Source organism: Rhea americana, unplaced genomic scaffold (assembly GCF_003343005.1).
Source record: "Rhea americana isolate MKP2758 unplaced genomic scaffold, rheAme1 scaffold_114, whole genome shotgun sequence".
NCBI classification, from domain to species: Eukaryota; Metazoa; Chordata; class Aves; order Rheiformes; family Rheidae; genus Rhea; species Rhea americana.
Window position 1 is genome coordinate 730,358 of NW_028185195.1, and position 25,271 is coordinate 755,628.

At 34.7% G+C, this 25,271-nt stretch overlaps 1 protein-coding gene across 1 annotated transcript in view; it reads left to right on the forward strand.

Moving 5' to 3' along the window:
- TMEM161B (transmembrane protein 161B) overlaps window positions 1–20,385 on the forward strand; it is a 42,759-nt gene extending 22,374 nt beyond the window's left edge. Inside the window, exons 6-12 of the mRNA XM_085316737.1 lie at window positions 3,032–3,183; window positions 3,735–3,795; window positions 5,524–5,664; window positions 9,239–9,352; window positions 10,472–10,646; window positions 12,973–13,069; window positions 13,918–20,385. Of these exons, the coding sequence (XP_085172863.1) occupies window positions 3,032–3,183; window positions 3,735–3,795; window positions 5,524–5,664; window positions 9,239–9,352; window positions 10,472–10,646; window positions 12,973–13,069; window positions 13,918–14,195 (1,018 nt within the window). The 3' untranslated portion in view covers window positions 14,196–20,385. The remainder of the gene's footprint in view (window positions 1–3,031; window positions 3,184–3,734; window positions 3,796–5,523; window positions 5,665–9,238; window positions 9,353–10,471; window positions 10,647–12,972; window positions 13,070–13,917) is intronic.
- Window positions 20,386–25,271: the final 4,886 nt, after the last annotated feature.

Genomic DNA, 25,271 nt, shown 5'->3' on the forward strand with positions numbered 1-25,271 from the left:
AATGAATATTGATATAGGAAAAGTTATCATCAGACCTTGATATAGCCTCTGGAAACCTTAAACTATTTTTTTTTCTACACACATACAATTAGAAATAATTTACAGGGCTTTATTTGGTTTTCTATTGTGAATCCAAAAATTCTAGCTATTTTACTAGACATGCAAGTGAATCTTTTTAACCATGCATATAAATACTGATGCACTGTATAGTAAATGATTCAAAAATTCTAGAGTTATTTTATATAAGTGATAGGATACATTTACTGGAAATAATTATATATGTTCTACAAGTTTACCACCTTTTGTGAAATAAATGAAGTAAATTGAAAAAAAAAAACCTATTAACTTAGTACTGTTGACTTATTTCTTCAGTAGAACTTGAAACGTAGGTCAAGCATTGAAAGGAAGTAATGAAGAGAAGTCTGATTTCCTTGACATAATGCTTTGACTTTTCTCCATCCCTGAATCAGTAGTGAGGGTGGTTATTCACATGTGACTGGAACTCTCTGTTACCCAGTTTGCATGATCCTTAATTTTTCTAGAGGTATCTGAATGCGCACTGTAATTGGAATTTATTATCTACATGCTTTCTTTTTCCTAGTTACTTGTGGTTGGATACTTTGGGCATAATCTGTACTTGAAAATAATGCACGTGGGAGGCTTAAAAATCTGTTTGGAGATAGCACTATTAGTCACAAATTGTTGTGAAATACTTTGTGTAACTTCAAGATTTGACTTTAATAGATTTTTGATTTGTGGTTAATGTCCCTAACTGTGTAAGGATACTTGGTTTAAGAATGTATTGGTTTTGGTGAAATATCTTAAGGTTACATTTTGAGAAAAATGTACATAAGGGTAGGAATTATTGTGATCATACTAACATTCTTTTAAGGGTCAATGTGGAGAAATGGATGTTTTTAGAACAGTCTGATGACCTGTTATGTGCCTGTTTTTAGGATGAGGTAAGTATTCCTTTAGAGATACCCATTTTTCCTGTCAGCTGTAAGGGGAGCTTAAGCTGATTACTGTAAACTTAAGACTCAAGTTAGATGCTGTCGTTAGGCAACTCTGATGTGCACAGATGAATACTCTGCATATGGATGAAATACAACAATGCATGTATTAAATATGTGCTGCTTAATGAAGTGCAGTATTGCATAATCATATGAGAGATTAACTGATGGCAGTTGAAATGTTTTATTGAATAGATCCCCTAAAATGGATATTCACATAATCTACATCCTAAAATACATTTCCAGTATTTTAAAAAGTACAAATTTAAATGTTATGATGTAATGGAAAAATATCCCCCCCCCTTTTGTTTTTTCAAAGCAAGTAACGTCTGGAGTTATCTTCAAGTACTTTATTTGAATATAAACTTGATATCATTTGCCATTTGAAAAAAAAAAAGAATTATAATAAGCTGCAGCTTATATTAATATAGAGTTGACATTGTATTATGAAAAATTTATATAAACCTACTGTATAGTTTTGGTGCTAATTATGTTTAGAAATGCATTAAAATGAGAATATTCAATGAACTTTTTTTTAAAACAGCTTAATAACAGAGCAGACAACCTCTTACTGTTCATATTTGTGGCACTGAGGTTACATGAAAGGGCTTAAGGTATCATACGGGAGTGTATAGTCTCATTTTTTCAAAATGAGAAAGGAATAAATTGTATTTACTAGGTAATACTAAATATGCTGTTTGAGTGATTAGTTTTGATGGTTGAAAAGTCTTAAACTAATGCACATGAAAGTAGAAAAACACAAGTTTCATCTCTTCATACATTTTCTGCTTAGGAAATAGTCACATAATAAATGCCATGCCACTGGTCATTATTTCTTATAAGGCAAGTCTGCAGTCCCTCTGAGAAGTTTCCGTTTTTAAGAAGTTTTATCCCATTATTACTAGAAAAGTACAACTTTTCCGTTCTTACACAAAGAGTTAAATTTTTCCTGCTTCCAGTAATTATCATGCTTTGAAGATTAAGAAAAGGAAATCTAATTGAAAGGATACAGATTTTATGAGACAACTCAGAAGCTTTAATCATTTGAGAAAGCTCAGCAGACATTTGAGAGAGACCTTCTTGCATTAAATAATTGTGCATTATTTTTGTTGTTGCCCTTAGTTTGCAAACAAGCTCTCTGTCTTCACCTTAAGTCTTATAAAATTCCTAGCCTTTAAACCAAGAGGGAGGACACAATTTGATGCCTGAATCTTCAGGATGTGTGTGAGGAGGACCATCATTCTACTTTTTTCTCCTCAAACAAACAAAATACTGGTTTTGTTATACATGTATTTCTGTGTGTGGATGGATATGTGTGTCCAAACACACATTCACATGCAGTTAACTCAAGATTGAAGCAGTGTTTTGACCCAGATGATTTCAGCAACAAACAGGCAGCAATTTGAATGATGCTCTATTTTTGCTTTTGAACTCTGGATTTCTGTAGTGCAGAATCTTGAATGGACCCATTTGAGGTGATGCATTCTGGAAGAACATGTATCACTCCTCTGTGGTTTAAAAAATATATGTATTCACATCCCTGTATTCACTGTTATATTCAAAAGTAATGTTTTGAATTTTGAAATTAAAATACATGAAATCTTGAGTTATGTATTTTAATGGATTTTTTTTTATTTAGCTTGTTTTTTTTATTGGAGATGCACTTGTTTTAGTATAACTTCTGTAAATTATCATGATTATGACATAACTAGTTTAATTTGCCCTGGTGGATAGTGCATTTGTTGCATTTGGCCATCAGTAAGCCTAAATCAAAACTATATTCCAGAATAGAGTATTCTCAACTRTCCATTATGTAGTTGTGTGTGTCTGTGCTTATTAAAATTTCCCAATACTGTAAAGCGTAATTAACCTTAGGTTGGCCTCACACATTACTTTTAAATTTTTAAAACATTTGTGCGTCTTAAAACAATCTTAGTAYAGATGACTAAAATAGTGTAAAATAACTACATTTAAGAATTATAACAAACTCTATTTTCCTTGACTGTTTCCTTGTATAGTAAGATGCTGTTTTCTCTGACCACCCATTATTTCAAAGTAGAGGATGGTGGTGAAAGATCAGTGTGTGTCACCTTTGGCTTTTTCTTCTTTGTGAAAGCAATGGCAATCCTAATTGTGACAGAAAATTATCTAGAATTTGGACTGGAATCAGGTAACTACTTTTATCAATGTTTGTAATAGCCCCATTGATTACATGACCTGAAAATTTAATTTGAAGCCTTCAGGATGTTTTTGAGAATATCTGTATTAAAATGAACTTTATCATACATTTTTAGAAAATCTTGCTTGGGAATAAGGATTCTGAAGGATATCTTATATTTTCCCTGCTTTGTCTTAAATGGTGCAGTCTTTACTTGTTTTGTTAATTACATTTGCCCTTCAGTTTTATTTTTAACCCGTTTTGCTTTGTGTAGTAAAGTGAAGCTCCTCTACAGGAAAAAAATTACTTATGGTCTTAAAAATTAATGTAAATTTTATTCACGTTCATGAAATGTACAAATATCAAAGAGGTGTTTTCAAAGACTGCTCATGTTAATAACTAAGTTTTATTGCATTGTGGCATGCTAATTAGCACATGAAAGAGCTATGCTAGACATACGAAAATTTGTTCTAAAGGTGTTCTGTTACCTAACATTTTATTTCAGAAAAGAGACTCAGTGTTTGTAGTGTGATAAAATACATATAATATGTGTGTCTCTGCAGGATTCTCAAATTTTTCGGAAAGTGCTATGCAGTTTCTTGAAAAGCAGGGGTTGGAATCCCAGTAAGTTTCTGGAAATACATTGGTCTTCATTATGTTGCATTAATAACTGAACCACTTGGATTTTCTTAGCAAGCATTTGTGTTGCATGCATTGCTTTGATATATGCTTGTGCTCTAATATTAATGTGAAGGGGTGGATTAATGAAAATAATCCGTCAGTATATGCAAATAACTTAAGTTTCATATGTCTTTTCTCTTTTTAATTCTGTTCTAACAGTTTAGTTGCAGACCATGAAGTATAGTTCAAAATTATGAACCTCTTTCTCATTGTAATTCTTAAACAGTTCCTTCTTCTTTGAGAAGAATACTTATTTAAATCTGGAGTGTGTTTTTTTTTTTTTTTTTTTTTTTTTGAATTATTTTTTTTTTTTTTTCCTTCCTTCCCAGTTTCTGTGTTATACAAGAGCATGAGAGGGCAAAAGCCTGTGATGGAGCCTGTGATTAAGTTGGAATTAGGAGTAAATTTTGGCTTTCAGTCGTGTTTTCAGGCAGTAATAGTATTTTCCTCTTTTACAAATACATCTGCTTGCTATAGTACATCCAAGTTTTGCATGGACTGACAAAGGAATGCTCCATAGCTTATGATGATACTTATATGTATAGTCACTGTCGTAGACGACCTATATATGTTGTAAAACTGACTTCTGTCACAGTCTTTGTCTTACACATATGCTCTAAAATGCTTGTATGGGATATGTCATCACTGCAGGCATGCAACTTTAAATTTCTTGTTTCGAAGTTAAAGTATAAGTATTATGTTTGTTTTTTATTTGAGAGGAACAAAAGTTTCAAATATATATACTTAGAATAGCCTATTTAGTGGATATTTAATCTAATGAGAAAGAAGCCCTTCAACTGAATCCCATGTGTTTCTTAACTTTTCTTTGCTTTATTTTTCCTAAACTATTTACTAACTTCTTTATTTTCCCGCTAGTGCCTGTTTCCTTTCTCTTAAAGTTTTGCAGTGCTTTGGCTATAGCAGTCTCTTGTTACTTTGAATGACACAGATTAAGAAGAATCTGAAACTCATATGGGTCAATAGTCTTGGTTTTGTTTCTCTTTGATCTTTGTTATTTGCCACTTCTGTATTTTATGTAATCAGTGCTTATTAATTCAGTAATTCAGTTGATCATAATWTTTTTTCCAATTCTATTATATACTGAATAGATAGTTCATTATAACAAATGATATTAGATGCTTGAAAGAGACATGTTAATTAGCCACATGAATGTTATCAATAAATCTGTGGATAACTGGATTAATAACAGTTTGATAGAGTTATTTAATGGATAAAGGTTGAATGCAAAAAGTAAAAAGATCTGTTTTTGTCTTTGAGCAGTTAAAACTTGTCATGTATCTGTCCTTTTATTTAAAATATCATCATTAAATTCTTTCTACTAGCTAGTTTTATTAAATAACTCATTGTCAATTACAGTATAAAATTTTTTATTTTTGCTGTACTAACAAATTTAACATCTTGTAGGAGTTTAGGCTTTTTGTCCTTCTACATTGAAGAGTTTTCCTTTTAATAAATAAATAGGTGACTTGATTGTTTTTTGTTCAGATTTCCTGAATTGGTTATAATAATGCTGGTATTCTAGAGCAAAACCATAGAATACTGTTTGCTTTTTTGATTAAATGTTAGATAATGTTAAGTTGAAAGTGATTTACCCACTCCAACTCCCCCTCCTCCCCTCAGAAAATGCTTATCTCCTTTCTTTTCTTTTAGGGGTCCTGTGTCTAAACTAACCTTCAAATTGTTCCTGGCTGTTCTGTGTTCACTTATTGGTGCTTTTTTGACATTCCCTGGCTTGCGACTGGCTCAAATGCATCTGGATGCTCTGAATTTAGCAACAGAAAAAATAACACAGTAAGAGAAAATATACACACATAGGTATATGCTACCCAATCTTAAATCTCTATTTAATGTCTGAAAAGAAACAAAGCAAACTATTCCAAGAAGGTAGTGACTGACTAAGATTTCTGTTGCTGCCTGCTTTTCATATATCCAGCAAACTTGCCACCTGCCTCTTTCTGCTCAATTTGCCCTCTGCCAGTCTGTTACATTCTTTGCCTCTTAACTAGAGTACCAGTTAAAGGAGCATTTCTTTCCTTTCCTCCATCATGAGTGTTTCTGCTCCAACATGAGTGTTTTTGCTTCCTGCTTTCTTTTTTCCATCATTTCTTTTTGGAAATTCAAATAGCTGTGTGGAAAAAGAGGTGCAGCCACAACTTTTTTAAAATTCTTTTAGAAGAGCATCATGCTGTTGTTAATGAGGTTAGGGTAAGATCCAGAGAAAAAAAAATGAAAGGGAAGAAACAGTTTCAGAAAAGCAGTAAACTGGAAACACGTTTAAAGGSARTCTAAAACTCAGTAAAAACTTCTGTTAATAAATGTTGAAATTAAAGTAGCATATAGAAAGCAAGTTCARCTGTTAAAACTTTTGTCTTTAAAATGAAGGGTAAATTAAAGTTGTCCTTTTCAGTATTTCTGTCTATGTATAATAAGAGTCAGAGGTTTATACCAGCTTAAAGGAACATTTTCACTTGCAGCTGTTCTTCAGGTTGGAAATTAAATCTTTCCTTATATTTAACTATTTCTCTTTAGCATTTTCTGGTTGAGGTAGCAACTCCAAATGTCTTTGATAGATCACAACCTCTGAATATTTAGTACATGTTAATGACAGATTCTGCAGTGTAGACAGTTGTGATCATTTAGTGTAGCCACTTCAATAAGAAACCTGTTAGACTTTCTGATGTGAATTTTTTGTTTTGTGTCCAATTATTTCTACTCAAATTGAAGTGTGTGTGCATGTATGCACACATAGTTCCCCCTTCACCCTCAAACACCCAATTTAAAAATTAATCTGTGTTCCAAATGGATCCTTCACTCTTAGTAGATTGATTAATTAATTACTGTGTATTAGACTTGCACTCTCATTGTAGTTGAAGGCATCCAGTTACAGCTGCAAGCTGTTGGATTTTGTTGCATCCACTCTTAAAGTTTGTCTGTGTGTAGACTGTGATCAGATCACCTCTTTAGTCTTTTATTCTTTGAGCTAAGTAAATTAAACTCCTGAACTTTTTCATTTTTATGGTTTTCAATATTTTAAAAGTTCTTGTGCCTTTGCTGTAACTGTTCTGATTTTCAAATGGTTTTCTTGATCTATGGATCCTAGATCACAGGATCCTAGCAGAAGTACAAACCATCTGAAGCAGAACTTTATTAATCACTAAGAGGGTAATTAATATCCACTAGTCTGGGTTTATGAAAAAAAATTTTGTCCAAATTAATTTTCAGGAAAAATTGGAACTGGTTGTTAAAGTTTTTTAACAACTAAAAACTTTARTTTTTAGCAGCACCAAGCAATTTTTTTTGCAAGTTTACCAATACTTTGCCTGTTCAACTGGAACAGTATAAAAATGACATTAAATGGATTAGAACTTGGTTAGATATCAATGTAATTAGGTAATGCAATTATAAACAAGGAATCATTGCTGAGTGATTGTTTCTAATGGGCTCTGAAGAGATCAGTATTTGCCCTAAGTGAGGTTTTTTATCAATGAGTAGATCATTATTGACTGTTTGCAGTAGTTTGGCAGTGACTAAAGGGGAGTAGTAAATGAGGATGACATGTCATTGATACAGAGCTCTCTAATTTGGATGCAGGAAAACAATGCCTTTCCCTGCAATCAAATATCAGGTCATACATTTGTAAAGTGTAAAAGACACAAGCCGTAATTACAGAATGGGAGACTTTCATAGGGAGCAGTGACTAAAAAAATTAGAAGTTAGGTAAAGGATAAATTTTCACTGCAGTGATTTGGCCAAAATGCTAACCATAATTCTTACTTTATAGATATGGAATAAGTGTTTTTTTTTTTTTTTTTTTTAATATATTAAATAAACATAACCTGATGTCACTTTTAATTCCAGTACCTTTTTTTTTTCTCTCTCTCTCTCCCCTTTAGCAGCAACTTTCTTCCCTGGATATATTTTGGAGTTTTCTTAATCCATTCATACCACTTCCCTACACATTCACTCTATTTTTCTGAGCCTGCTTCAAGAGTCTTTCAGCCTTTCTCCCTCTACTCAAATAAACAGAAAGTGATTCTTGCCACCCTTTGGCACATTCCAGTCCATTAACCCGGTAGGAGGTCTTAAATAAGTAGAAGCTCAGGTAAAATCCTTTTGCAAGTTATTGAAATGCTTTGGACTGTTCCTTAGTGCTGTAGTGTTCCCTAGCAACACTGCATAACCAGCAGTGCTTCTTTCTTCATATGAAACCAATTATTTAAACTGTGTGGTGACACCTTATGAAACATGCAGATGTTTTAATGGATTTAGGAAGCTTGCAAATGTTTTAATGGATTTAGGAAGCTTGATAGTTTGAAATCAGTAAGGTCTTGTGTTTTTAGAATAATTTGATTGCTTTTACACTATAGAGAAAATAATTAAGTAGTCTGGCTGGAGATGGAAATATAGACAAGCCAAAGCTGTTAGTAAGGAAGTAATATTAACACAACACCAGATCTACAGCACTGAAGTCTTCAACTATGTTTTCATTTCATTTGAGTAATGCAAAATGATAGGGATATGGGGTTCAAATGATAGGGATATGGGGTTCAAATGATAGGGATTCAAATGAAGAAGGATGATAATTTCAAGAAAAACTATAGAAAACTATTTCCTCTTTTTAAATGTTAATATCTGTTTTGTACTTAGAGCTGTTTCTACATTAACTGTGTAGTTTAATATATAGGGAATACAGTGTTTTTGAAATGGAGTAGCTTTTTTCTTTTTCTTTTTTCTCTTTTCTTTTTTTTTTTTTTKTCAGAGTATCTTTAACTGGATGCAAGTACCAAGTTTCATTTAGTCAAGATTCCTACGTAAAAATCTGCATTAAACTGGAAAATCTGACCTGTGAGAAGTGTTTCCACTGGTCTGTATAGATAATGGAAATTAATCTGAGTATGTTTTTAATTAAGCAAAAAAAATCACTAATATAGCAGTATATATTAATGTAATTATCTATCTGAGATACTGATGCTCTAGAGTAAAATTTTAATGGCTATTGCAATTCTGTGTTATGCCATCGTATGCAAATTTTCAACAAGTGACTGTAGTGTGGTGTAATAATGCATGTAGTTCCTTTTAGTTAGTTTGTTGGAATGTCTAAAAATTTGATTTATTCCAAAGAGCGCTTTTTTTCTTTAACCACAGCCAGTGTGACTTCATAGTATGTTATATTCCTGGGGTTTTTTTGAGACTTAAGTCAAACTTATAAAAATAAGAAAGTAATTTTCTTATTTACCTTTCCCTGGTATTTTAAAATTGAACTACTCCTTTTGAATCTATATCACCAGTTTTAACAGAATGGTCACTTTATATATTTAATAACTCACTTTTCCCTTCCCCTCCCCCTTTTTTTTCCTTCTTTCAGAACATTGCTACATATAAACTTCTTGGCGCCTTTACTTATGGTTCTACTGTGGGTAAAACCAATCACTAAGGACTACATTATGAACCCACCTTTGGGCAAAGAGAGCATTCCTTTGTAAGATTCTCTTTAAAAATACTTTCTGGAGTTATTTGGGATAAAATCATGTGTGCAAGTAGTAATTTGTAGAAATTACAACAATGCAAAAGACTTAAAGTTGTTGGTGTGACTAGTATCTGTCTTAAAAGGAACTGTAGAAGTTCCAGCTAAGCTGTAAAGGATTTCTGTGATTAAGATTGAGAATTAGTCTCAATGTGTTAAACCTGATTAAGAAAGGTTCCCAAAGAGCTGCTGTCTTCTGGCCTCTCCTTGGTGGAGTTCTGTGGTGTTCTTCCTAGGGGCAGAATACTACTTTATTGCTAGCATCTTACATCTTTTTTTAGAGGTGTAAGAGAGAAGTCATTTCACTGAAGACAATTGAGATACATTGGTGTGAGAACTGACCTAAGGCTCTTAGTACCATGAGATTTGTCTTAAGATCTATGTGGAGATGAAACACATATGAAATCTGATAGCTAAAATATTTAAAAGCATAAAAGGGGAAGAATTTTCAAGACAAATAGTAACTGAAATTAATATTGTATAAGTAGCATAGGTGATTGTCGTCGTTACTTTATTAATCTAATTAATTCAAAATAGTAAGACTGTTGACTTGAAACTAATGTGATTGGTTGTCACTTTTATTACTTTCTAGGTTTAAAAGATGCTTTTAAGATGAAGTGACCACAGTGTTATTATGTAAAACATTGAAAACATAAAATTTTTGTGTTTCCATTTTATTTTTCAATTTTTCTTAAAATGAGAGTTGTGGTATAGCAATGTATCTAAGATAGCTGAAGTATACATCGGGTATCTACAAGTATATATTTCAAAACTTAAATTATCTGAAAGAGCTTGTTTTTAGCATCCTGTCTTCATTACTCAGAATTCAAGCATTTAAGAGTGTTCTTGTTTGCATACAAATGGGTMCTAATTTGGATCTAATGCTAAAATAGGGTACCAAGAACTAGCAGTAAAGCGGGGGGAGGTACTGAGTATTAGTTGCACATGAACTCCATAACTGTGAGTTAAGTATTTTTGACATTATGCTTTAAGATATCTTTACAGCTAATACAAACAAATAACTCTCTACTGGTAGGTGACCTTTGGAAAACATTTTCTTTCTTTTATCCACAGAATGTCAGAAGATACTTTTGACACCATGCGGTTGTGGATTATAATCCTATTGTGTGCTTTACGGTTAGCTATGATGCGCAGTCATTTACAGGCCTACCTGAATTTAGCACAGAAATGTGTAGATCAGATGAAAAAGGAAGCTGGCAGAATAAGTACAGTTGATTTGCAGAAAATGGTAAGTATAATGGCATAAAGMTTGGTGGTAAGCATAATGGTAAGTATAATGGCATAAAGTATTCAAAATGCTCTGTGCAAACTTTTTTAATAGAAAAACAAACAGCTGGTTTGTTGTGTCTTCATGCCGCCAGCGCTGATATCTGAATGAAGCTTGGTAAACTATATCCCTTAAAAATGGCACCTTTGCAGAGAAATTCTGGAAACCAAAATATGTAGASATGTGTCATCCGTATTATGCAGATACTTTGTCTTAAAGTTGTTCATCCATTGTTGCTCCAAGAAATCCCTTAATGAAATATTTTGGCAAGCCTTGTGCTTATTTTGATGATTGCTTTTGTTAAGCATGAATAGCACTTGGCAAGTGKGTAGGGTGAGTGGTGATTTGTAGTTATAGCATAGAAAAATGTTGAGTTTTGATAGAATAGCAAAATATTGTTTACCTAATCTCAGTGATGATTTTTAAATTGGGGCAAAGTTTAAGATAGGATGGTTGTATTTTGGGATAAAATGAGCCRTGTTTAGTCCTGTAAGACTGCTCTCAAATGCACTAGCTTAGATACAAAACTGACTACCCATCTTATTACTGTGGTAAGTAATAAAAAGGAAAGATTTCTTTGAGTTGTGGTTTTTGGTTGCTTTTTATCAACAAACTGAAAAGGTATTTTTTTTTTTTTAAGTTTGCTATAAAGTGATAATGAAATGCTGTTGCATGTTGCTTGCAAAATAAACTTACATTTCTAGTTTTTCATGATAGCAGTACCTATAGTCTTCAGTTTTGGTGAGTCAGAGTATATTCCTGAAGGACTGGAGAAGTATGTCATAGGATGGAGCTTCTTCTCTATTTTTGGATTGTCCCTTTTCTTTATAGCCTTGTATTTGTCTCCAGAAATACCTGAAGGTTGTAAATGGACTATGCAGTTGTGCTTTCAGATATTTAGTTACAAAGAGACTAGCACTGGGTTTCAGAAGACCAGTTAAAAGAAGTACAGCTGGCAACAGTTGGCTATGACAGAACTGTTGTAGTTGTTGTGAATGCATAATTTAGTTTGGAGAGATTTCAGGAATCTCTTCTCTCTGTGGAGCTTCCTAAATCTGTTTATCCAGTAAGAAACCCAAGGCCACAAAATAAAACCCTATCTTGTTTTACTAGCTGTGCTGGCTTTCTTTTCCTCTGGTGCTTTTGCCAGTAAGAAACCCAAGGCCACAAAATAAAACCCTATCTTGTTTTGCTAGCTGTGCCCGCTTTCTTTTCCTCTGGTGCTTTTGCCAGTAAAGTCCTGCCTATCAGTCTATGCTGATCATGACTTTCCTATTTGCTCTTTTAAAATAATTGATGGCATATGAAAAAAAAATATTTTTGTCTCATGCTTTTTTTTTTCTGTCAGTGTTTTCTACTTTTTTTTTCGCTCATGTTAGTTTTTGATGCTTGCTCGTCTCAAAGCCTTTTGAGGTTTTAAAGCTATTTCCAAAAATGTCATGTCTCCCTTCATCTTTTTTGCCACCCTGTATGCTGTTTTTTTCTAAAATCCAGTTAACTTTACTTCATTTCTTGCTTGCTATTGATTTTATGACTTTTTCTTTTTCTTCTTTATTTGATCTAGTCTTTTAGGTCAACAGCTTATATAAAATATGTAATGTAACAATCTTTCTCAAGATGGAACAGATTGGGAGCAGGGGGAGGGACAAATATGAGTGGGTTTCAATGAACCATAATGTATATCTGAAATAAAGACCATTTAAATGCTTTGTTATTGATCAACTACTAATAAATTCACTTTTCTTTGTTTTTAAWGTATTGGTATTTCACATATGGAAATCTTTAAAATACCTCACTTTGAAGAGGGATTGGAATACTAATCAAAAATTGATTTACTTTTGATGAAGTTTTGAACTGTGACTACTGTGTCATTTTTGAAATGAGATTTAGTTTGGGACTTGCTTGAGAGTCTAAAAACTAACTATATATTTAGCTTTGAGATGGCTTAGCAAAATTCTACGTGTTTTGAAATACAAATCTTTGAATGATAATTTTCAGTTAGCATAAGCAAAATAAATYGTGTTGTAGAACTGATTTTTTTCATATTTTCTCGTTTTGAGTATTTCTTCTTAGGATATTATGTCCTGCAACTAGAACTCATTCTAGAGAATTTGTTTATTAGGCCTTTTAACATAGCAAACATACTAGAAAACTTTTAAAATAGTGTCTTTCTTTCCTCACATAGGAGTGTTTTTTTAAAAAAAAAATGTTTTTTTTTTCCTAAAAATGTACATAAAGGTTTGCTTTGGTCATCCAGAATTCAAGTTGCTCTTTTCTGTTTTCCTAGGTGGCTCGAGTTTTCTATTATCTTTGTGTTATTGCACTGCAGTATGTTGCACCATTGGTAATGCTCCTTCACACAACTCTGCTATTGAAAACACTAGGTAGGCAAAGTTTGAACAACAATATGTTTTGTTCTATTGTTTGGCTTTTGTATTTTCAGTCTGTTAAAGAGAATTGGAAGGTATGGGTACTCGTAACAGATAGAAATACTTTGTTTCCTGCCATCTAAAACTGACTGATAGACTACTTATAAGCTGTACTCATCTATTGCTGTTTTTGACGTCTTTCAACAATACACTAATRTGATTTATTTCTGATAAACAGCTTAATTTGTATTAACAATTATCTTCATTGAAATATTCATCTGCTCAAAAGTACTTTAACAATGAGCTGTGTAAAGCATTGTTGATTTAACCTTATGAATATCTGTTAACTTTTTTTTTCAAATTTTCAACATCAGTGAACTACTTGAGCACAAACTATAAGATACGGGGTTTATTTCACTATTAGTGCTGTCRCTCTGGGTTTTCTCTCCTCTTTCTTGTGAGGGATTTCTTTCAGAGCCTACCACATAGTGGTGGCATTCATTTTGCCAAATGTCAACAGAAAGAAATAGGCATTACGAGGCTGTGATTCATTCCATCATAAAGTAGACATCTACATCTGATGAGATAAATTATACTGAGCACTGTCCCAAGGCATCTGGTTCACATGTAAATGTCAGGATGCCAAAAGGTAAGATGAGTCTTACCCTAATGGCTTGCTAGCATTAGCAGGAAGCCATGTGGATGGATAYAGTTAGCATTTACTAAGTTATAAGTAAAAAATTTTCCAATTATTATATGTGGAAAGATATATATATATAAAATGGTCTGTAGAGTTGATAGAAATGGCAGAACTTATAAGGTATTTGTAGAAATATACTTTCTGTTCCTCTGTTTTTTAACAGGTAATTATTCTTGGGGCATCTATCCAGAATCCAATTCTGACACTCCGGTAGAAAACAATCCACTTCCCAGTTCAGTTTATTCTGAGTCTCCATCTGCTGATGGAAAGATGAAAGTAACTGTAGTGCAAATAACAATGGCCTTGGGAAGCCTAAAGAATATTTTCACTCCTCTCCTGTTCCGGGGACTCCTGTCTTTCCTCACCTGGTGGATTGCTGCTTGCCTCTTTTCCACGAGCCTTTTTGGGCTTTTCTATCACCAGTACCTGACAGTGGCATGAACTGAGCAGCTGGCAAAGCAAGCTGAGGTCAAATTCTAGATACAAACCCAGGTACCTAAGAGGAGATGAAGAAGAAAAGAAAACTATGTATGAAGAGAAAACATATCAGAATTTATTCTTAAACACTTCCTCTGCATTCTCAGGGTGAATATTCTTATAATGTTTAAAATCGGAACTGGGTTTGTTACTGTTGTTACCCAAATGGTAGGTAACTAATTGAATTATGGTTTTGGGACTGAMTAACATTGTGTGGCTGGTATTGGTGGGCAGGTTGAGAAGATAACACCTTTGAGTATTTTGGTTTCCATAAACAGCCACCCTCAAAACTTTGTATTTCAAGAATTGGAGTCAGTGACTGAACTATGTRTGTTACTAGGGTGCTGGTTATGCTGATGGTGGCTTCCTACTAAGTAAAATCTTAGTAAAATCTGTAAGTAAAATCTGAGCCATACAGTGAAGAAGATGGGAGAGGAATTACAAAAAAACAAAAAAACAAAAAAAACAAACAAAAAAAAAAACTTCTGTTGGATAGCTGTTGATCAATTTTTGCCATGGAAAATGAAACAATCCAACAGCACAGGAGAGATACTGTATATTACAGTAAAGAAAGTTATATAACATTTAAATTTAGCATAGGAATAGATGTGTAGACTGGGCAGGTATTGCTGCCTAAATATATGCAGGAATGCTTGTGCAGTGGGAGAGGTGTTATAAAAATATATATTATTGCAGTCCCTGCAGTCATTTTGAAGTACTGACCATGTGTATTGGTGCTAATATTGATCCACGGATTCTATTTGGGTCTTTTAAATTTCTTTTCAGGTAATAGAATAAATTCCTTTGAATTCACAAAATAATTGAAGTAGATCAGTGATACCAATCAAATATTTCAAAGCAAAAGAGTTTAATCCTGCTGACTGAGAGTGTATGTATCTGTGTAATGTACATAGAAATATATATTATATATTAAATATATAATATATATATGAAATCTATAAAATATTGAATCTTTATTTTAAATTACTGAATGTATGTTACAAGACAGTGGGACAGGGATATGTGTGTATCTAGTAAGTTCAAGATCACTTTTGAAATGAAAATTAAAATTTTTTTGAAAGTTCAGTTTGAAAGGGCTATTTGTTTTTGGTGCCTCTACAAAGGTACTTAACTATACTAACTAACCTTTGCTATTTTGGAAGAAATGATCCACTTAAACTATTTAATCTTGAAATTTCTGCTCTGTCAGATCATCATCTTTTTTTTCCAGCTTAATCTTTAAGTTGGCGATATAATAACAGCTAATGTCTTTTGGCTTCAGAAATAGATTTTCTGTATAATAAAGCAGAGGTAAGGAGGAGCAAAACATTGACTTACAAGTTTTGTTTAATTGGTAGGATAGATACTAAGTATAGAAACATTGGGAAGCAAACTAGAATGACAGCATTTTCAGATATTTTGTGTAATCAGAAAACGAGTGGAAACTTGTAGAGTAACTTTTTTTTAATAAGCTGATGAGAGTTCTCAGTGTTTTTAATATTAGCTATTTTTTACGTTATTGTTATTTCTCTTAGAACTGTGTAAAGCTTTGGCATATAATAAGCATTCATAAATGTAAAAGCTTCACAAATATTTAGTCTGTTGCGAACCTACCGTATGGGAAAACAAAGTGTCACTGGATGCAGAAAATTARGGATTTAAGCTGGTGAGAACTGTCCTGCTACTTTGAAAGCCTGTTAAGTTATTTATTGGTTTATTAAATTGCATTTGCTGATACTGGGACAAGGTTTATATGCACCAGCTACTACCTACTGCATACGTTTGAGATATCTGAGAACACCTTGCATGATTCTACCAGTTTCATTGCAGTACAGTATTTCAGTGCTGCTGGTGCTGAAAGCTGCTGCTTTTTTTTTTTCTTTTCTTTTTTTAACACCAACCTGCTTTCTGTTCGTTTGAGATACATGATTAATAATGGAATTAATAAAGTCATTTTTTTAAGTGGTTATAGTTAGGCATCCAAGTTTCATTCAGGGAAGAATACCCACAATATAGTGCAGTTTCATTCTGATTGTGAACTTGGTCCAGGAAACTCATTAGATTAGATGTAACCTATCATTGCAATCTGAAAGATAGAAAGGAATGTAGATAGTAGAGAAAAATATCAAAATAGTATTAGAAAACTACTTCTCTGTTAGGAGATACAGTTTCAGTTGCCATAGACATTTTTATTTTAAAAGCTCATAACTGAGAACAAGCTGTAGTTATATAAAATCAGCAAGCTTTCAGCAATTTGGCAAAGGTAGTTGACTGAATTGTAGTTGAGCCTTACTGAACTTTTGATAAGTGTATATATACTGTCTTATTCTTCAGAGGTCACGCTGATTAAACTGAAAATATGCACCAGGATGTTGCTGACGTTAAGATCACCGCTTCTGGCCATTGCTGCTGCGCAGCAGTTGGATTTGAGTGGGAGATGGTCTTTCTGTGGATTCATTTAGTCTTACATGAGTCCAGGAGGCTCATTATAAACTACAGTGTAGCAATAAACGTCTCTGAAATATGAGGTGACACAGAAATTAGATGGTGAGCAATACTTTGTACAACTACTTGATATGCTTAGAAGTGACTTGCAAAGAAAAATAGCAGACTTGATAGTCCTGACTTCCACATATACTTTGTAAGCTTCAAAGAAGTATCTGCGCGCTTCTTTAGCAAGTTACTTTAAAACATAGCCAGCAAATGTGTTTTTGCTGCAGAGCTTGATCAGCATGAGGCAGGGAGAGGGAAGTAGCTTACAGAAATGAAAAAGCAGGTAAAACCTGATTCAGAAGTTAGTAGTTTTTATTCAGGATTCTTAAACAGTTTGTTGTGCTTTTTCCCTGCTACTTAATTTTTAAGAATTCTTAAAAGATGGCTTTGTCAAAGAATCAACATTTCCTTCCTTCATTTCACTCTCCTTTTCTCACTCCAGTAATGCGCTTGTTAGCCYGACTCTTTCCTGTCCACAGCTTTCTTTAAGTTAGGAACTCGTGTGGTTTAGAACTGATCTGGCTAAATTAAATTCTATTTTGATTTTCATTGTTTTGGTTTTGATTTAAATTCACCTGTCTGTGAAGGATTAGTTCCTTCAAATAGTTTAAATAACTTTGAATTCTAGCTGAAATATGAATAGCTAAACACAAACTTGTTAACAGTTGGTTAAACACTGCACTCTGATTTGTAGTGGAAGTCCCTTTAGACAAAGTATTAGGCTAGTGATAAATTCAAGTCTTCCAGCAAGATTCAGGAAATGCTGAACATAACCCTGGCTATTTCTGAGCTTAGAGAAAGTGATTAGGAAGAGGAGAAGGGATGTAACAAGTCTATTCTTTCACTTTGTGGGCACTTTTCAATATTCTCAGGTAACACGTGTCCTCTTTTGGTACCTTACCAAGCTTTAGGATTCCCTAGTTGTTGAAGGGACTGTGTTAACTTCAGCTGCACATTCTTTTTAATTTCTTTCTGACTTCTCTTGCATAAGAATCAAAAGAAAGTAACAAGTGAAAAAGCATGTAGTATCTCAGTGCAAGGGAACATCCCTGTACAGAAGGACATACCTTAGAAAATTCGTTCCTGTGGCAATTGCTCTTCCACTTTTAGTCACAAATACTGGAAGACATGAGAGCAGAGATGCGTGTTTTCCCCAGATTATCAAATCACTYGCCTGTCAACAAAAATGCCATCAAGATATGTCAACATTGCAGTTAGATAACATAACTTCAGAATGTAACAGAGTTAGTGAGTACAGAAATTCTAGCTGACCTCACAAGAATAATTAAAAGTTTTGCACTTTGTCACAATATAACTACAGATGGTTTACCATCTAACTGGTAATAGGGATCTTAGATTTAATGCATAAAAATAATAAAAGTTTATGGTCCTGAAAAACTGTTATTTAAATCTTAGATATGTTGGAAAGCTCTACAAGGTAGAAGGTCTTATACCTCTATATTCTCAAAGGCCTCCATTTTCCTTTTGAACATTAACTTGTTCTTCGTGCAAAGATATTTGACCAAATCTGAAATGCTATACTTCATGTTTTGAAATACAATATAGTTTTTGCATTTATTTGTTAGTCAGAAAAACTAAATTCAACCTCACACTTAACTCTAACCCTACAAAGTTACTGAAATATTTTACTTAAGATGGAAAAATTAGGTGCACAGTGAAAATGGAAAATCTTGAATAAAAATGAGGCCAAAGAAAATAATGTGTTCGGTTCGAGAAATCTTTGTTATGTCTGAGTAAAACCTTAGCAGAGGAAGGCAGCAGCAGGTCACTTGTATCCTAAATCTAGTATTAAAGGTGAATGTTTACTATAATGAGTACGACTGTTATTTTCAGCATCTGCAGCCTAAATCTTAAATCCCAAATGATACATTAAGAGCAATATTTTGACCATGCTGATCTTTACTGTAGAGAAGGTACAAGTAAGAAGTATTGTAGCAAATGCTAGATCTAGTTAAGCAAGCTGATACAGTAGTCAGCCAGTACTTCAGAACTACGTTTGTGCAACTTTTACTTTGWAAAGATCTGCCATGCTTTGAGGCTTTGGCAGTGCAGGTACTGAAGCTGATGGAATATCTAATCTTCATTCCTAATATTAGAYGGAAAGGTCTCCCTTCTGCATGGGAGGGGTGGTGAGGCCAAGGTGTTACTCCAGGGCTGCTTTTACTGARATCTGTATATACTGCACTTAACTTTTTGAAGTCTCCCACATTGACTGCCGGGAGAGTAATGCTACACTGGAYGTTGTTTTGCATGCCAGTGTATATATATTTTTATACTTTAGTTTCAACAACATTTTTAATGAAATTATTTTTAATTCTGATACTGTAGATCACCTTTTCATTTTTTAAATTAGTATCAGTGCCTGCAACTAGAACTCAAATATTTCTACATTCAGATTTTTTTAAAACTTGATATCTAGACTGAAGTGTTATCAAGTGTGAAGTTTTATATTGAAGTGTGTATCAAGCTGTAAATACCAAACTTTTTTCAGATCACACATCAGTCAAGAATAAAGGAGGAAATTCAGATTTGCAGTATGTCTCTCAACAACATGCTGTCCTTATGACTGCTATTTAGAATACTCTGTAATGTTTTGAAAAGTAGCTTTTTTCAAACTTCTTAGTACTTGGCCATTTTTATTTATTTTATGACGCTGCTAAGTCTTTTTAAAACCTGACAAAATATCTTGTGCTTAAAATCARCCTTTGTTTTTTTCTGTTCTTTGTAACTTTGCTTTCCTCATATATTCTAAGTTTCAAGAACGCATATTTGCAGTATTTTTGATAAAAAGCTAGGATGAAGAAGAAATGCACCAAAAATTATATTTTGTAAATACACTTTATGCCCGTGTCATGATGTGCCAACTAATAGTTTGTTTTTCCTGTCTTCAATCATGCTTTTGTCCTGTTGTGAATGATCTTGTATGTTTTCATTTCAGTATGTAAGGTCTAGGAAGAATATATGTGGATGTGTTCCATCCATATGAGCAAATACTAATGTAAACATGCTATTAAGTAATTTAAGGCTAAAATTTCTCTTAAGCTAGACTTGTTATAAATTGCACAGGGTACATGCTCCAGGTGGTAAATATTTTGCTTTAAGTATGTCTCTCTGGTGGGAACACACACAAATTCAGTGTTGTTGTTCTATTGTTAATAGTCTTTGTTTGTTTTTTGTCTCTTTAAGTGAAGAGCACATAACACTTCCTATTCTAGATTGAACCTAAGAACAAAGGGCTCCCCTCGCTTCATTTCAAAGGAGGAGGACTCTGGTTTTATTTATGTAAATTATAATTTCCTGTTTCTGCTAAATTACTGTAAAAATGTGATTTTTATGGTTCCATTTCTACAGGTATTAAGACTGGCATGTTCTCAGTGAAGATGATATTAAATGGATATCGCGTTATATACTTGTTCTGACTAGGGTTGCTTCACCTATGCTTTTAAAACAAATCTTGTTTGCTGTATACTTTAGAGGTTCATCGGAAGTTATGAACAGGAAAGAGCAACCCCTGGGAAAGCTGGGGAGTTGCTGGATTTGGRTTTGGGGTATGGTGTTTTCGTTTGTTTTGTTTGTTAAGCTAGTGTGGACAATACTTAGGTACAATTATCACCATAATAAACAACCTACAGAAAAGTTACAGTCTGTGTACATCGTAGATTAAAGTGCCTAAGCATGCATGGTCTCTAGAAGACGTATTTTAAATTTGTGCACCTACCTTTGTATTTACCTTGCTAAATAACAGGAGGTTATCTTTGGGGAAAAAAGATGCAAGTGGTTGCTAGACCTAAAAATGAGGCTTGCTATGAAACAGTTGTTTTCTTTGTTTTCTGTGTATATAATGCCCATATGTGTAAGGAGTTAACGACACATTGGTGGCAAATAAGATTTTTTTTAGAAATGTTTAATTTAATTCATACTACTTTAATGATATTCTCATAGCTCTGCCACTACCTTTTTGGTAATTTAACACCCCACTTCCACCTACATATTCATTTTTCTTCCATTTTTTTGAGATTGAAGGACTAGCACAGCTTTGGAAGGATTGGCTTTGACAAAATTTTATAGTGACAACCTTGATGTTGCATAGACCTCCKTTCAGCAGGCTCGTAGGTAACTTAAGCCAGGTAAGTAGTTCTGCTTGAGCTCAGAAAGACTGAAGTTCACCACATCCATATGGATGTGGGGCACAAAGTGTACAAAAGAGCTGGATTGTAACATAGCTCTCTGGGACTGAACAAAGGGGATCCAAAACAAGGCACAAATTATGCATTGTTTCAATTTTTTAGWATACTATTAGTGTATCAAATAGCAAAACCTTCCTTACCTTTCAACTACTATTTTTTTTTTTTCTGGAGAATGGTATGAATGGAAGATGAAACTTGACTGGTCTGATTTAACAGGAAAAAAGGGATGAAACAGTAGGTGTCTACTTTTGRATTAATTATGCATTCTAAATGTGAAGTGCTTGTAAATTGAGTTATTAATTTAAATCTACCAAAAGAAACCTTCTTAAAGGAAGACTTATAAAAACATGTCGGGCTTTAAGCTCTAAAAAGTGGCTTTAGCAATCTATCCTGTATATAGTACACTGGGAAAACTTGCTCTAATAAGCTTACTAAACATTTCTTAGCACTACGCGTAAGAAATTGTTGCTTATTATTTTACTGTAGAGCATGTAAGAAGCTATTTCGGTCTTGCTTAGTAAGTGTTAGTGTGTGTCAGTCAGCATTTTACTAATGTTGGTGAAAATAGTAAGAGTTAGTTTGTAATCCAAAAAATAAAAAAAAAATCCTTTAATAACCGCATTAAGTGCTGCGAAGTGAGAAGAGATTATACTTTTTTATTCCCCTACACATTCTGTTGAGATGTTGTAATTCAGCTTTGTTTTTTATAAAGAACAAGTTATTTAAGTGAAATTAGTATTAGTTAGGTACTAGTGGTATTACCACACTGACTTTGAGAAGCTCYGGGTATCTGCTGTGTATCAACTCCCCCAGCAACTCACTTGCCTTTGTAAAGCATTGATCTGTGAGGCATTTAATGTCTGCAGCAGTGAGCATGACACAATATTTTAGCATCCCTACACCTACTCTGCATGTCTTGCATTTGAGCACTGTAAAATGATGGCTTAAACTGTTTTATCACACTTACTTAGTTTTAAAAAAATCCATTATTTTAGACTGTTTTCCTTATTCAAAGTAAGGCAGCTTCTAAATCTGAAGATCAATAAATGGTTATTGTATATCAGTGTAATTTATTTTTTGTATRCTACATCCCACTTGTCATATAAAGTTTATCTACTCAGTTTCTATACTAGTCCAAAGTGGAGTGTTTGGAAACCCCTGTGGGGCCATTTCCCCTCCTTGTTTGGAAAGCAGCAGCGTGGGCACGGTGCGAATCCCGTGAATAGCTCTTTGKCCACAAAGAGCCACTTACAGAGTTGATAAAATTTTCATTTCTGAGAGTTTCAGAATTAAATTTGGGAAATAATTTAACTTCCAGGGAAAAAGATGATGTAAAGGTGAGTGGAAGAACTTACAGGTTTGACAGTGTACCCATTGGTGGATTTATCTACCACTGTTCTTGACTGTCACACTTCCAAACAGGTAACCACTTAAACATGGATTGTATTGGTAATCTTAAATAACTAAAAAAGATAAGTAATATGTTTAAAATCACACTTCAAGGTCTCTTCTTCCTATGTCATCACTAAAATCTCAGGACTAGCAAGGAATATATGTGGAAAAAAGACTAGAAGAATGTTGTTTTGAATATTGAATTTGAGCATTCATGGATTTGTTTGTCATGTTTCCATGCACAGCAGCACATACCGGTGTATGATGGCATAACTACTCAGGTTAATTGCTCCCAGCTAGTTCTGCGGCAGCAAAAAAACAAAACAAAAACAAAACCTTAAGAAAACAATTTCCTTTAAGCCACAGGCAAAGCTCTAACCAAAAAAATTTCAATTATAAAAATCTTACTGCAGAGGGGAAAAGTGCCTCATGTCCCAAGGAAAAGAGCTATGATACAACAATTCTCGAGCAAGGGCTTTTAAAATTTTACAAGTATTGAATATATTATGCAGACTGACTGAGGAAAGCTATTCATTTCCCAAAGCCATGTAATTATATATATTACAAGCAGCTTTAGAAAAGACAAAAAGGCAAAAACTAGGACAGTAATTTTTTTTTTTTTTGGCATATTTGAAAATGTAGAAGCTACTGGAACTGTGGGACCTCCTCCGAAGAGTATTTATCCCATCCCAGATAATAGGGTGAGTTTGAGATCATGGTTAGGAGGAAAGCCGTGAGGCTTTGGGATTTTGTACAAACCGGAAGGAGTCTGGTCGGCCGTCTACTTTCTCCATATAAACGGTTCAGCTGACCTGAAAGCACAACAATACTTGAAACTTCCCAGGAGAAYAGGTTTTTAGCATTGCATGTTTGTCTTAGTTCTTCTACCCTATGTGTTTCTGTAGAGATGGAAACTTTGAATAATGCATGGAAACTAGTTTGCTACTTCRAAGTTCAAGGTAGGTGCCAACGTATTGCAGATGGTTTTCAACATTTTGTGTTTAATCTTCAAAAGGGCTTTGGCTGGAGCCGTATTAAGCATTACCAGATAACTTGGGCTGTAGACTCTGCAGCATCTTTTCTGCCTGAGCCACAAGCAGGATGAACGTTCAAGTGCTGCAGGGCTCGGACGGCCAAACGTTCGCCTGGGCAAAAACGTCCGTGTCCCTGCAGAGCTCCTGGCCACGGCCCGCGTTACCGCCAAGGTGTCTGTGCTGCTTCCCTCCACTCTTCTGCTCGTTTCCTTTGCACTAACAAGCTGCTGTGAAAGTCTTGGCAGCCACTCTCGGAATAGAAGTGAACCTTTGATTTCAAGGATTATATAAAATCTTGCTTTTGAACCCRTAAGTTTGACACTCATCTAATGCCCCACTGATTTAAAAACCTCTCGGTGAGCAAAATTTTAGCAGATTTGATCTCTGCTGTGAAGGACAAGTGTGCGTGATTCACAGTAGAGTTCAGTGTAACAGCTTAGAGACTATCCAACTTACTTTAAAGTAGATATATTCATTCCTCAGAAACAGTGATCTGCCAGTTTTCCTGAAAAACTACCTGAACGTAGGGTAACAGTCACAGCAAATGTGTCCTCAATTAAACTATTCCAAGCAAATAGAACAGTTTTGTGTTTTCGGGGTCACTACTCTTCTAGATAGGTAAGTGCAGTATTTCTAAGACTYGGTTACCAATTAACCTTCCCAAAGAACAGGAAGCCTCTTTCCTTTCCCTGAACCCCATATATGGGCTATTAATATGTTTCATATTAGCAGGATGTAATTTCTTGTTCTGGAAGCGAGTCAACCCTAGAATATTTTCTGCTTTTCCTAGTACCTGTTCACTTAAAAGACCTCTCCAGAGCATAGTTCTCGGAGGACTGGCCGTGACTGATCTCAGTGGCATGGCCTCGACTGATCTTTATTTTTGAAATATGGAGCCAGGTCTAAATTCTGTCTCTCCTGAAAGCTGAATGGAAAATAAAGCATMATCTCTGAATTACAACAGTCCCAAAGTACTTCCTGCAGCTCTGGATGGGCAAGCCTCCCCCTGTTCTTCCCAACTGTCAAATCTGAAAGCATTTTATCAATGTAGAACTCCAGTGATTTACTGAAGTACTCGTCTTTACAGGTYGATCGAGTATCGTGTGAGCAGCGGTCCTGCGTTTGCCCAAAACCAACAGAATGCAGGCTCTTAGCTGGGATTTGACATTATAGTTGCAGTTTAAGGATCACAGATGTCCAGTTGCTTCCCATCYGCTTGATTTCTGTTGAGGGCAGGTCGTAAGTGGACAGTTTGGTCCTGAAATCCAAATTTCTTCCTCGTATGAGCACACGCCATCCTAATCCTCTCCGGTTCTTAGTATCAGCTTGATTAGAAGGGTAAAATGGAAAATCTTCAGCCCAAACGTCTCCTGGGTATTTTATGCAGAGAGCCAGTTCCCTTGGCCTCTTGTTACTGGAGCGGGATTAAACTGGGGCTGCGCCGGTGCAGCAGAAGGCTCCGGCCCTCTCCGCCTGCGGCTCCCCAGCGGGGCAAGGGCTCAGAAATGGGGAGCGAGGTGGCAGGGACCGCGACTGAGCTCTCTGACAAGGCGTTCGGGCGCTGCTTAGAGAACGAGAAACATGGACAGCAGTCAGTCTGGAAAGGGGCGTCGCGGCCGCAGGGAAGCACCGCGTAGCGAACAGCCCGCTCGAACGGCGGCGAGGGCGTGAGCGGGGCTCGGGGGTTTGGGGACGCGAGTGGTGGGCTGAGGTTTGCCTGCTTYGTGCCAGCTGGGATAAATCGGGCCAACGCTGTAAGGCTGCAGAGAGGTCTTTATTTATTATTTATTGTGAAAACCTGGAAAAGCTGGTGGAGGATTYAAGGACTAGAAAAATGACTTTCAGTGAGAAACATGAAAAGAATCCTCTCTGCAGAGTATCGAAAGAAGACGCGAAGTAAAAATACCTTAGCG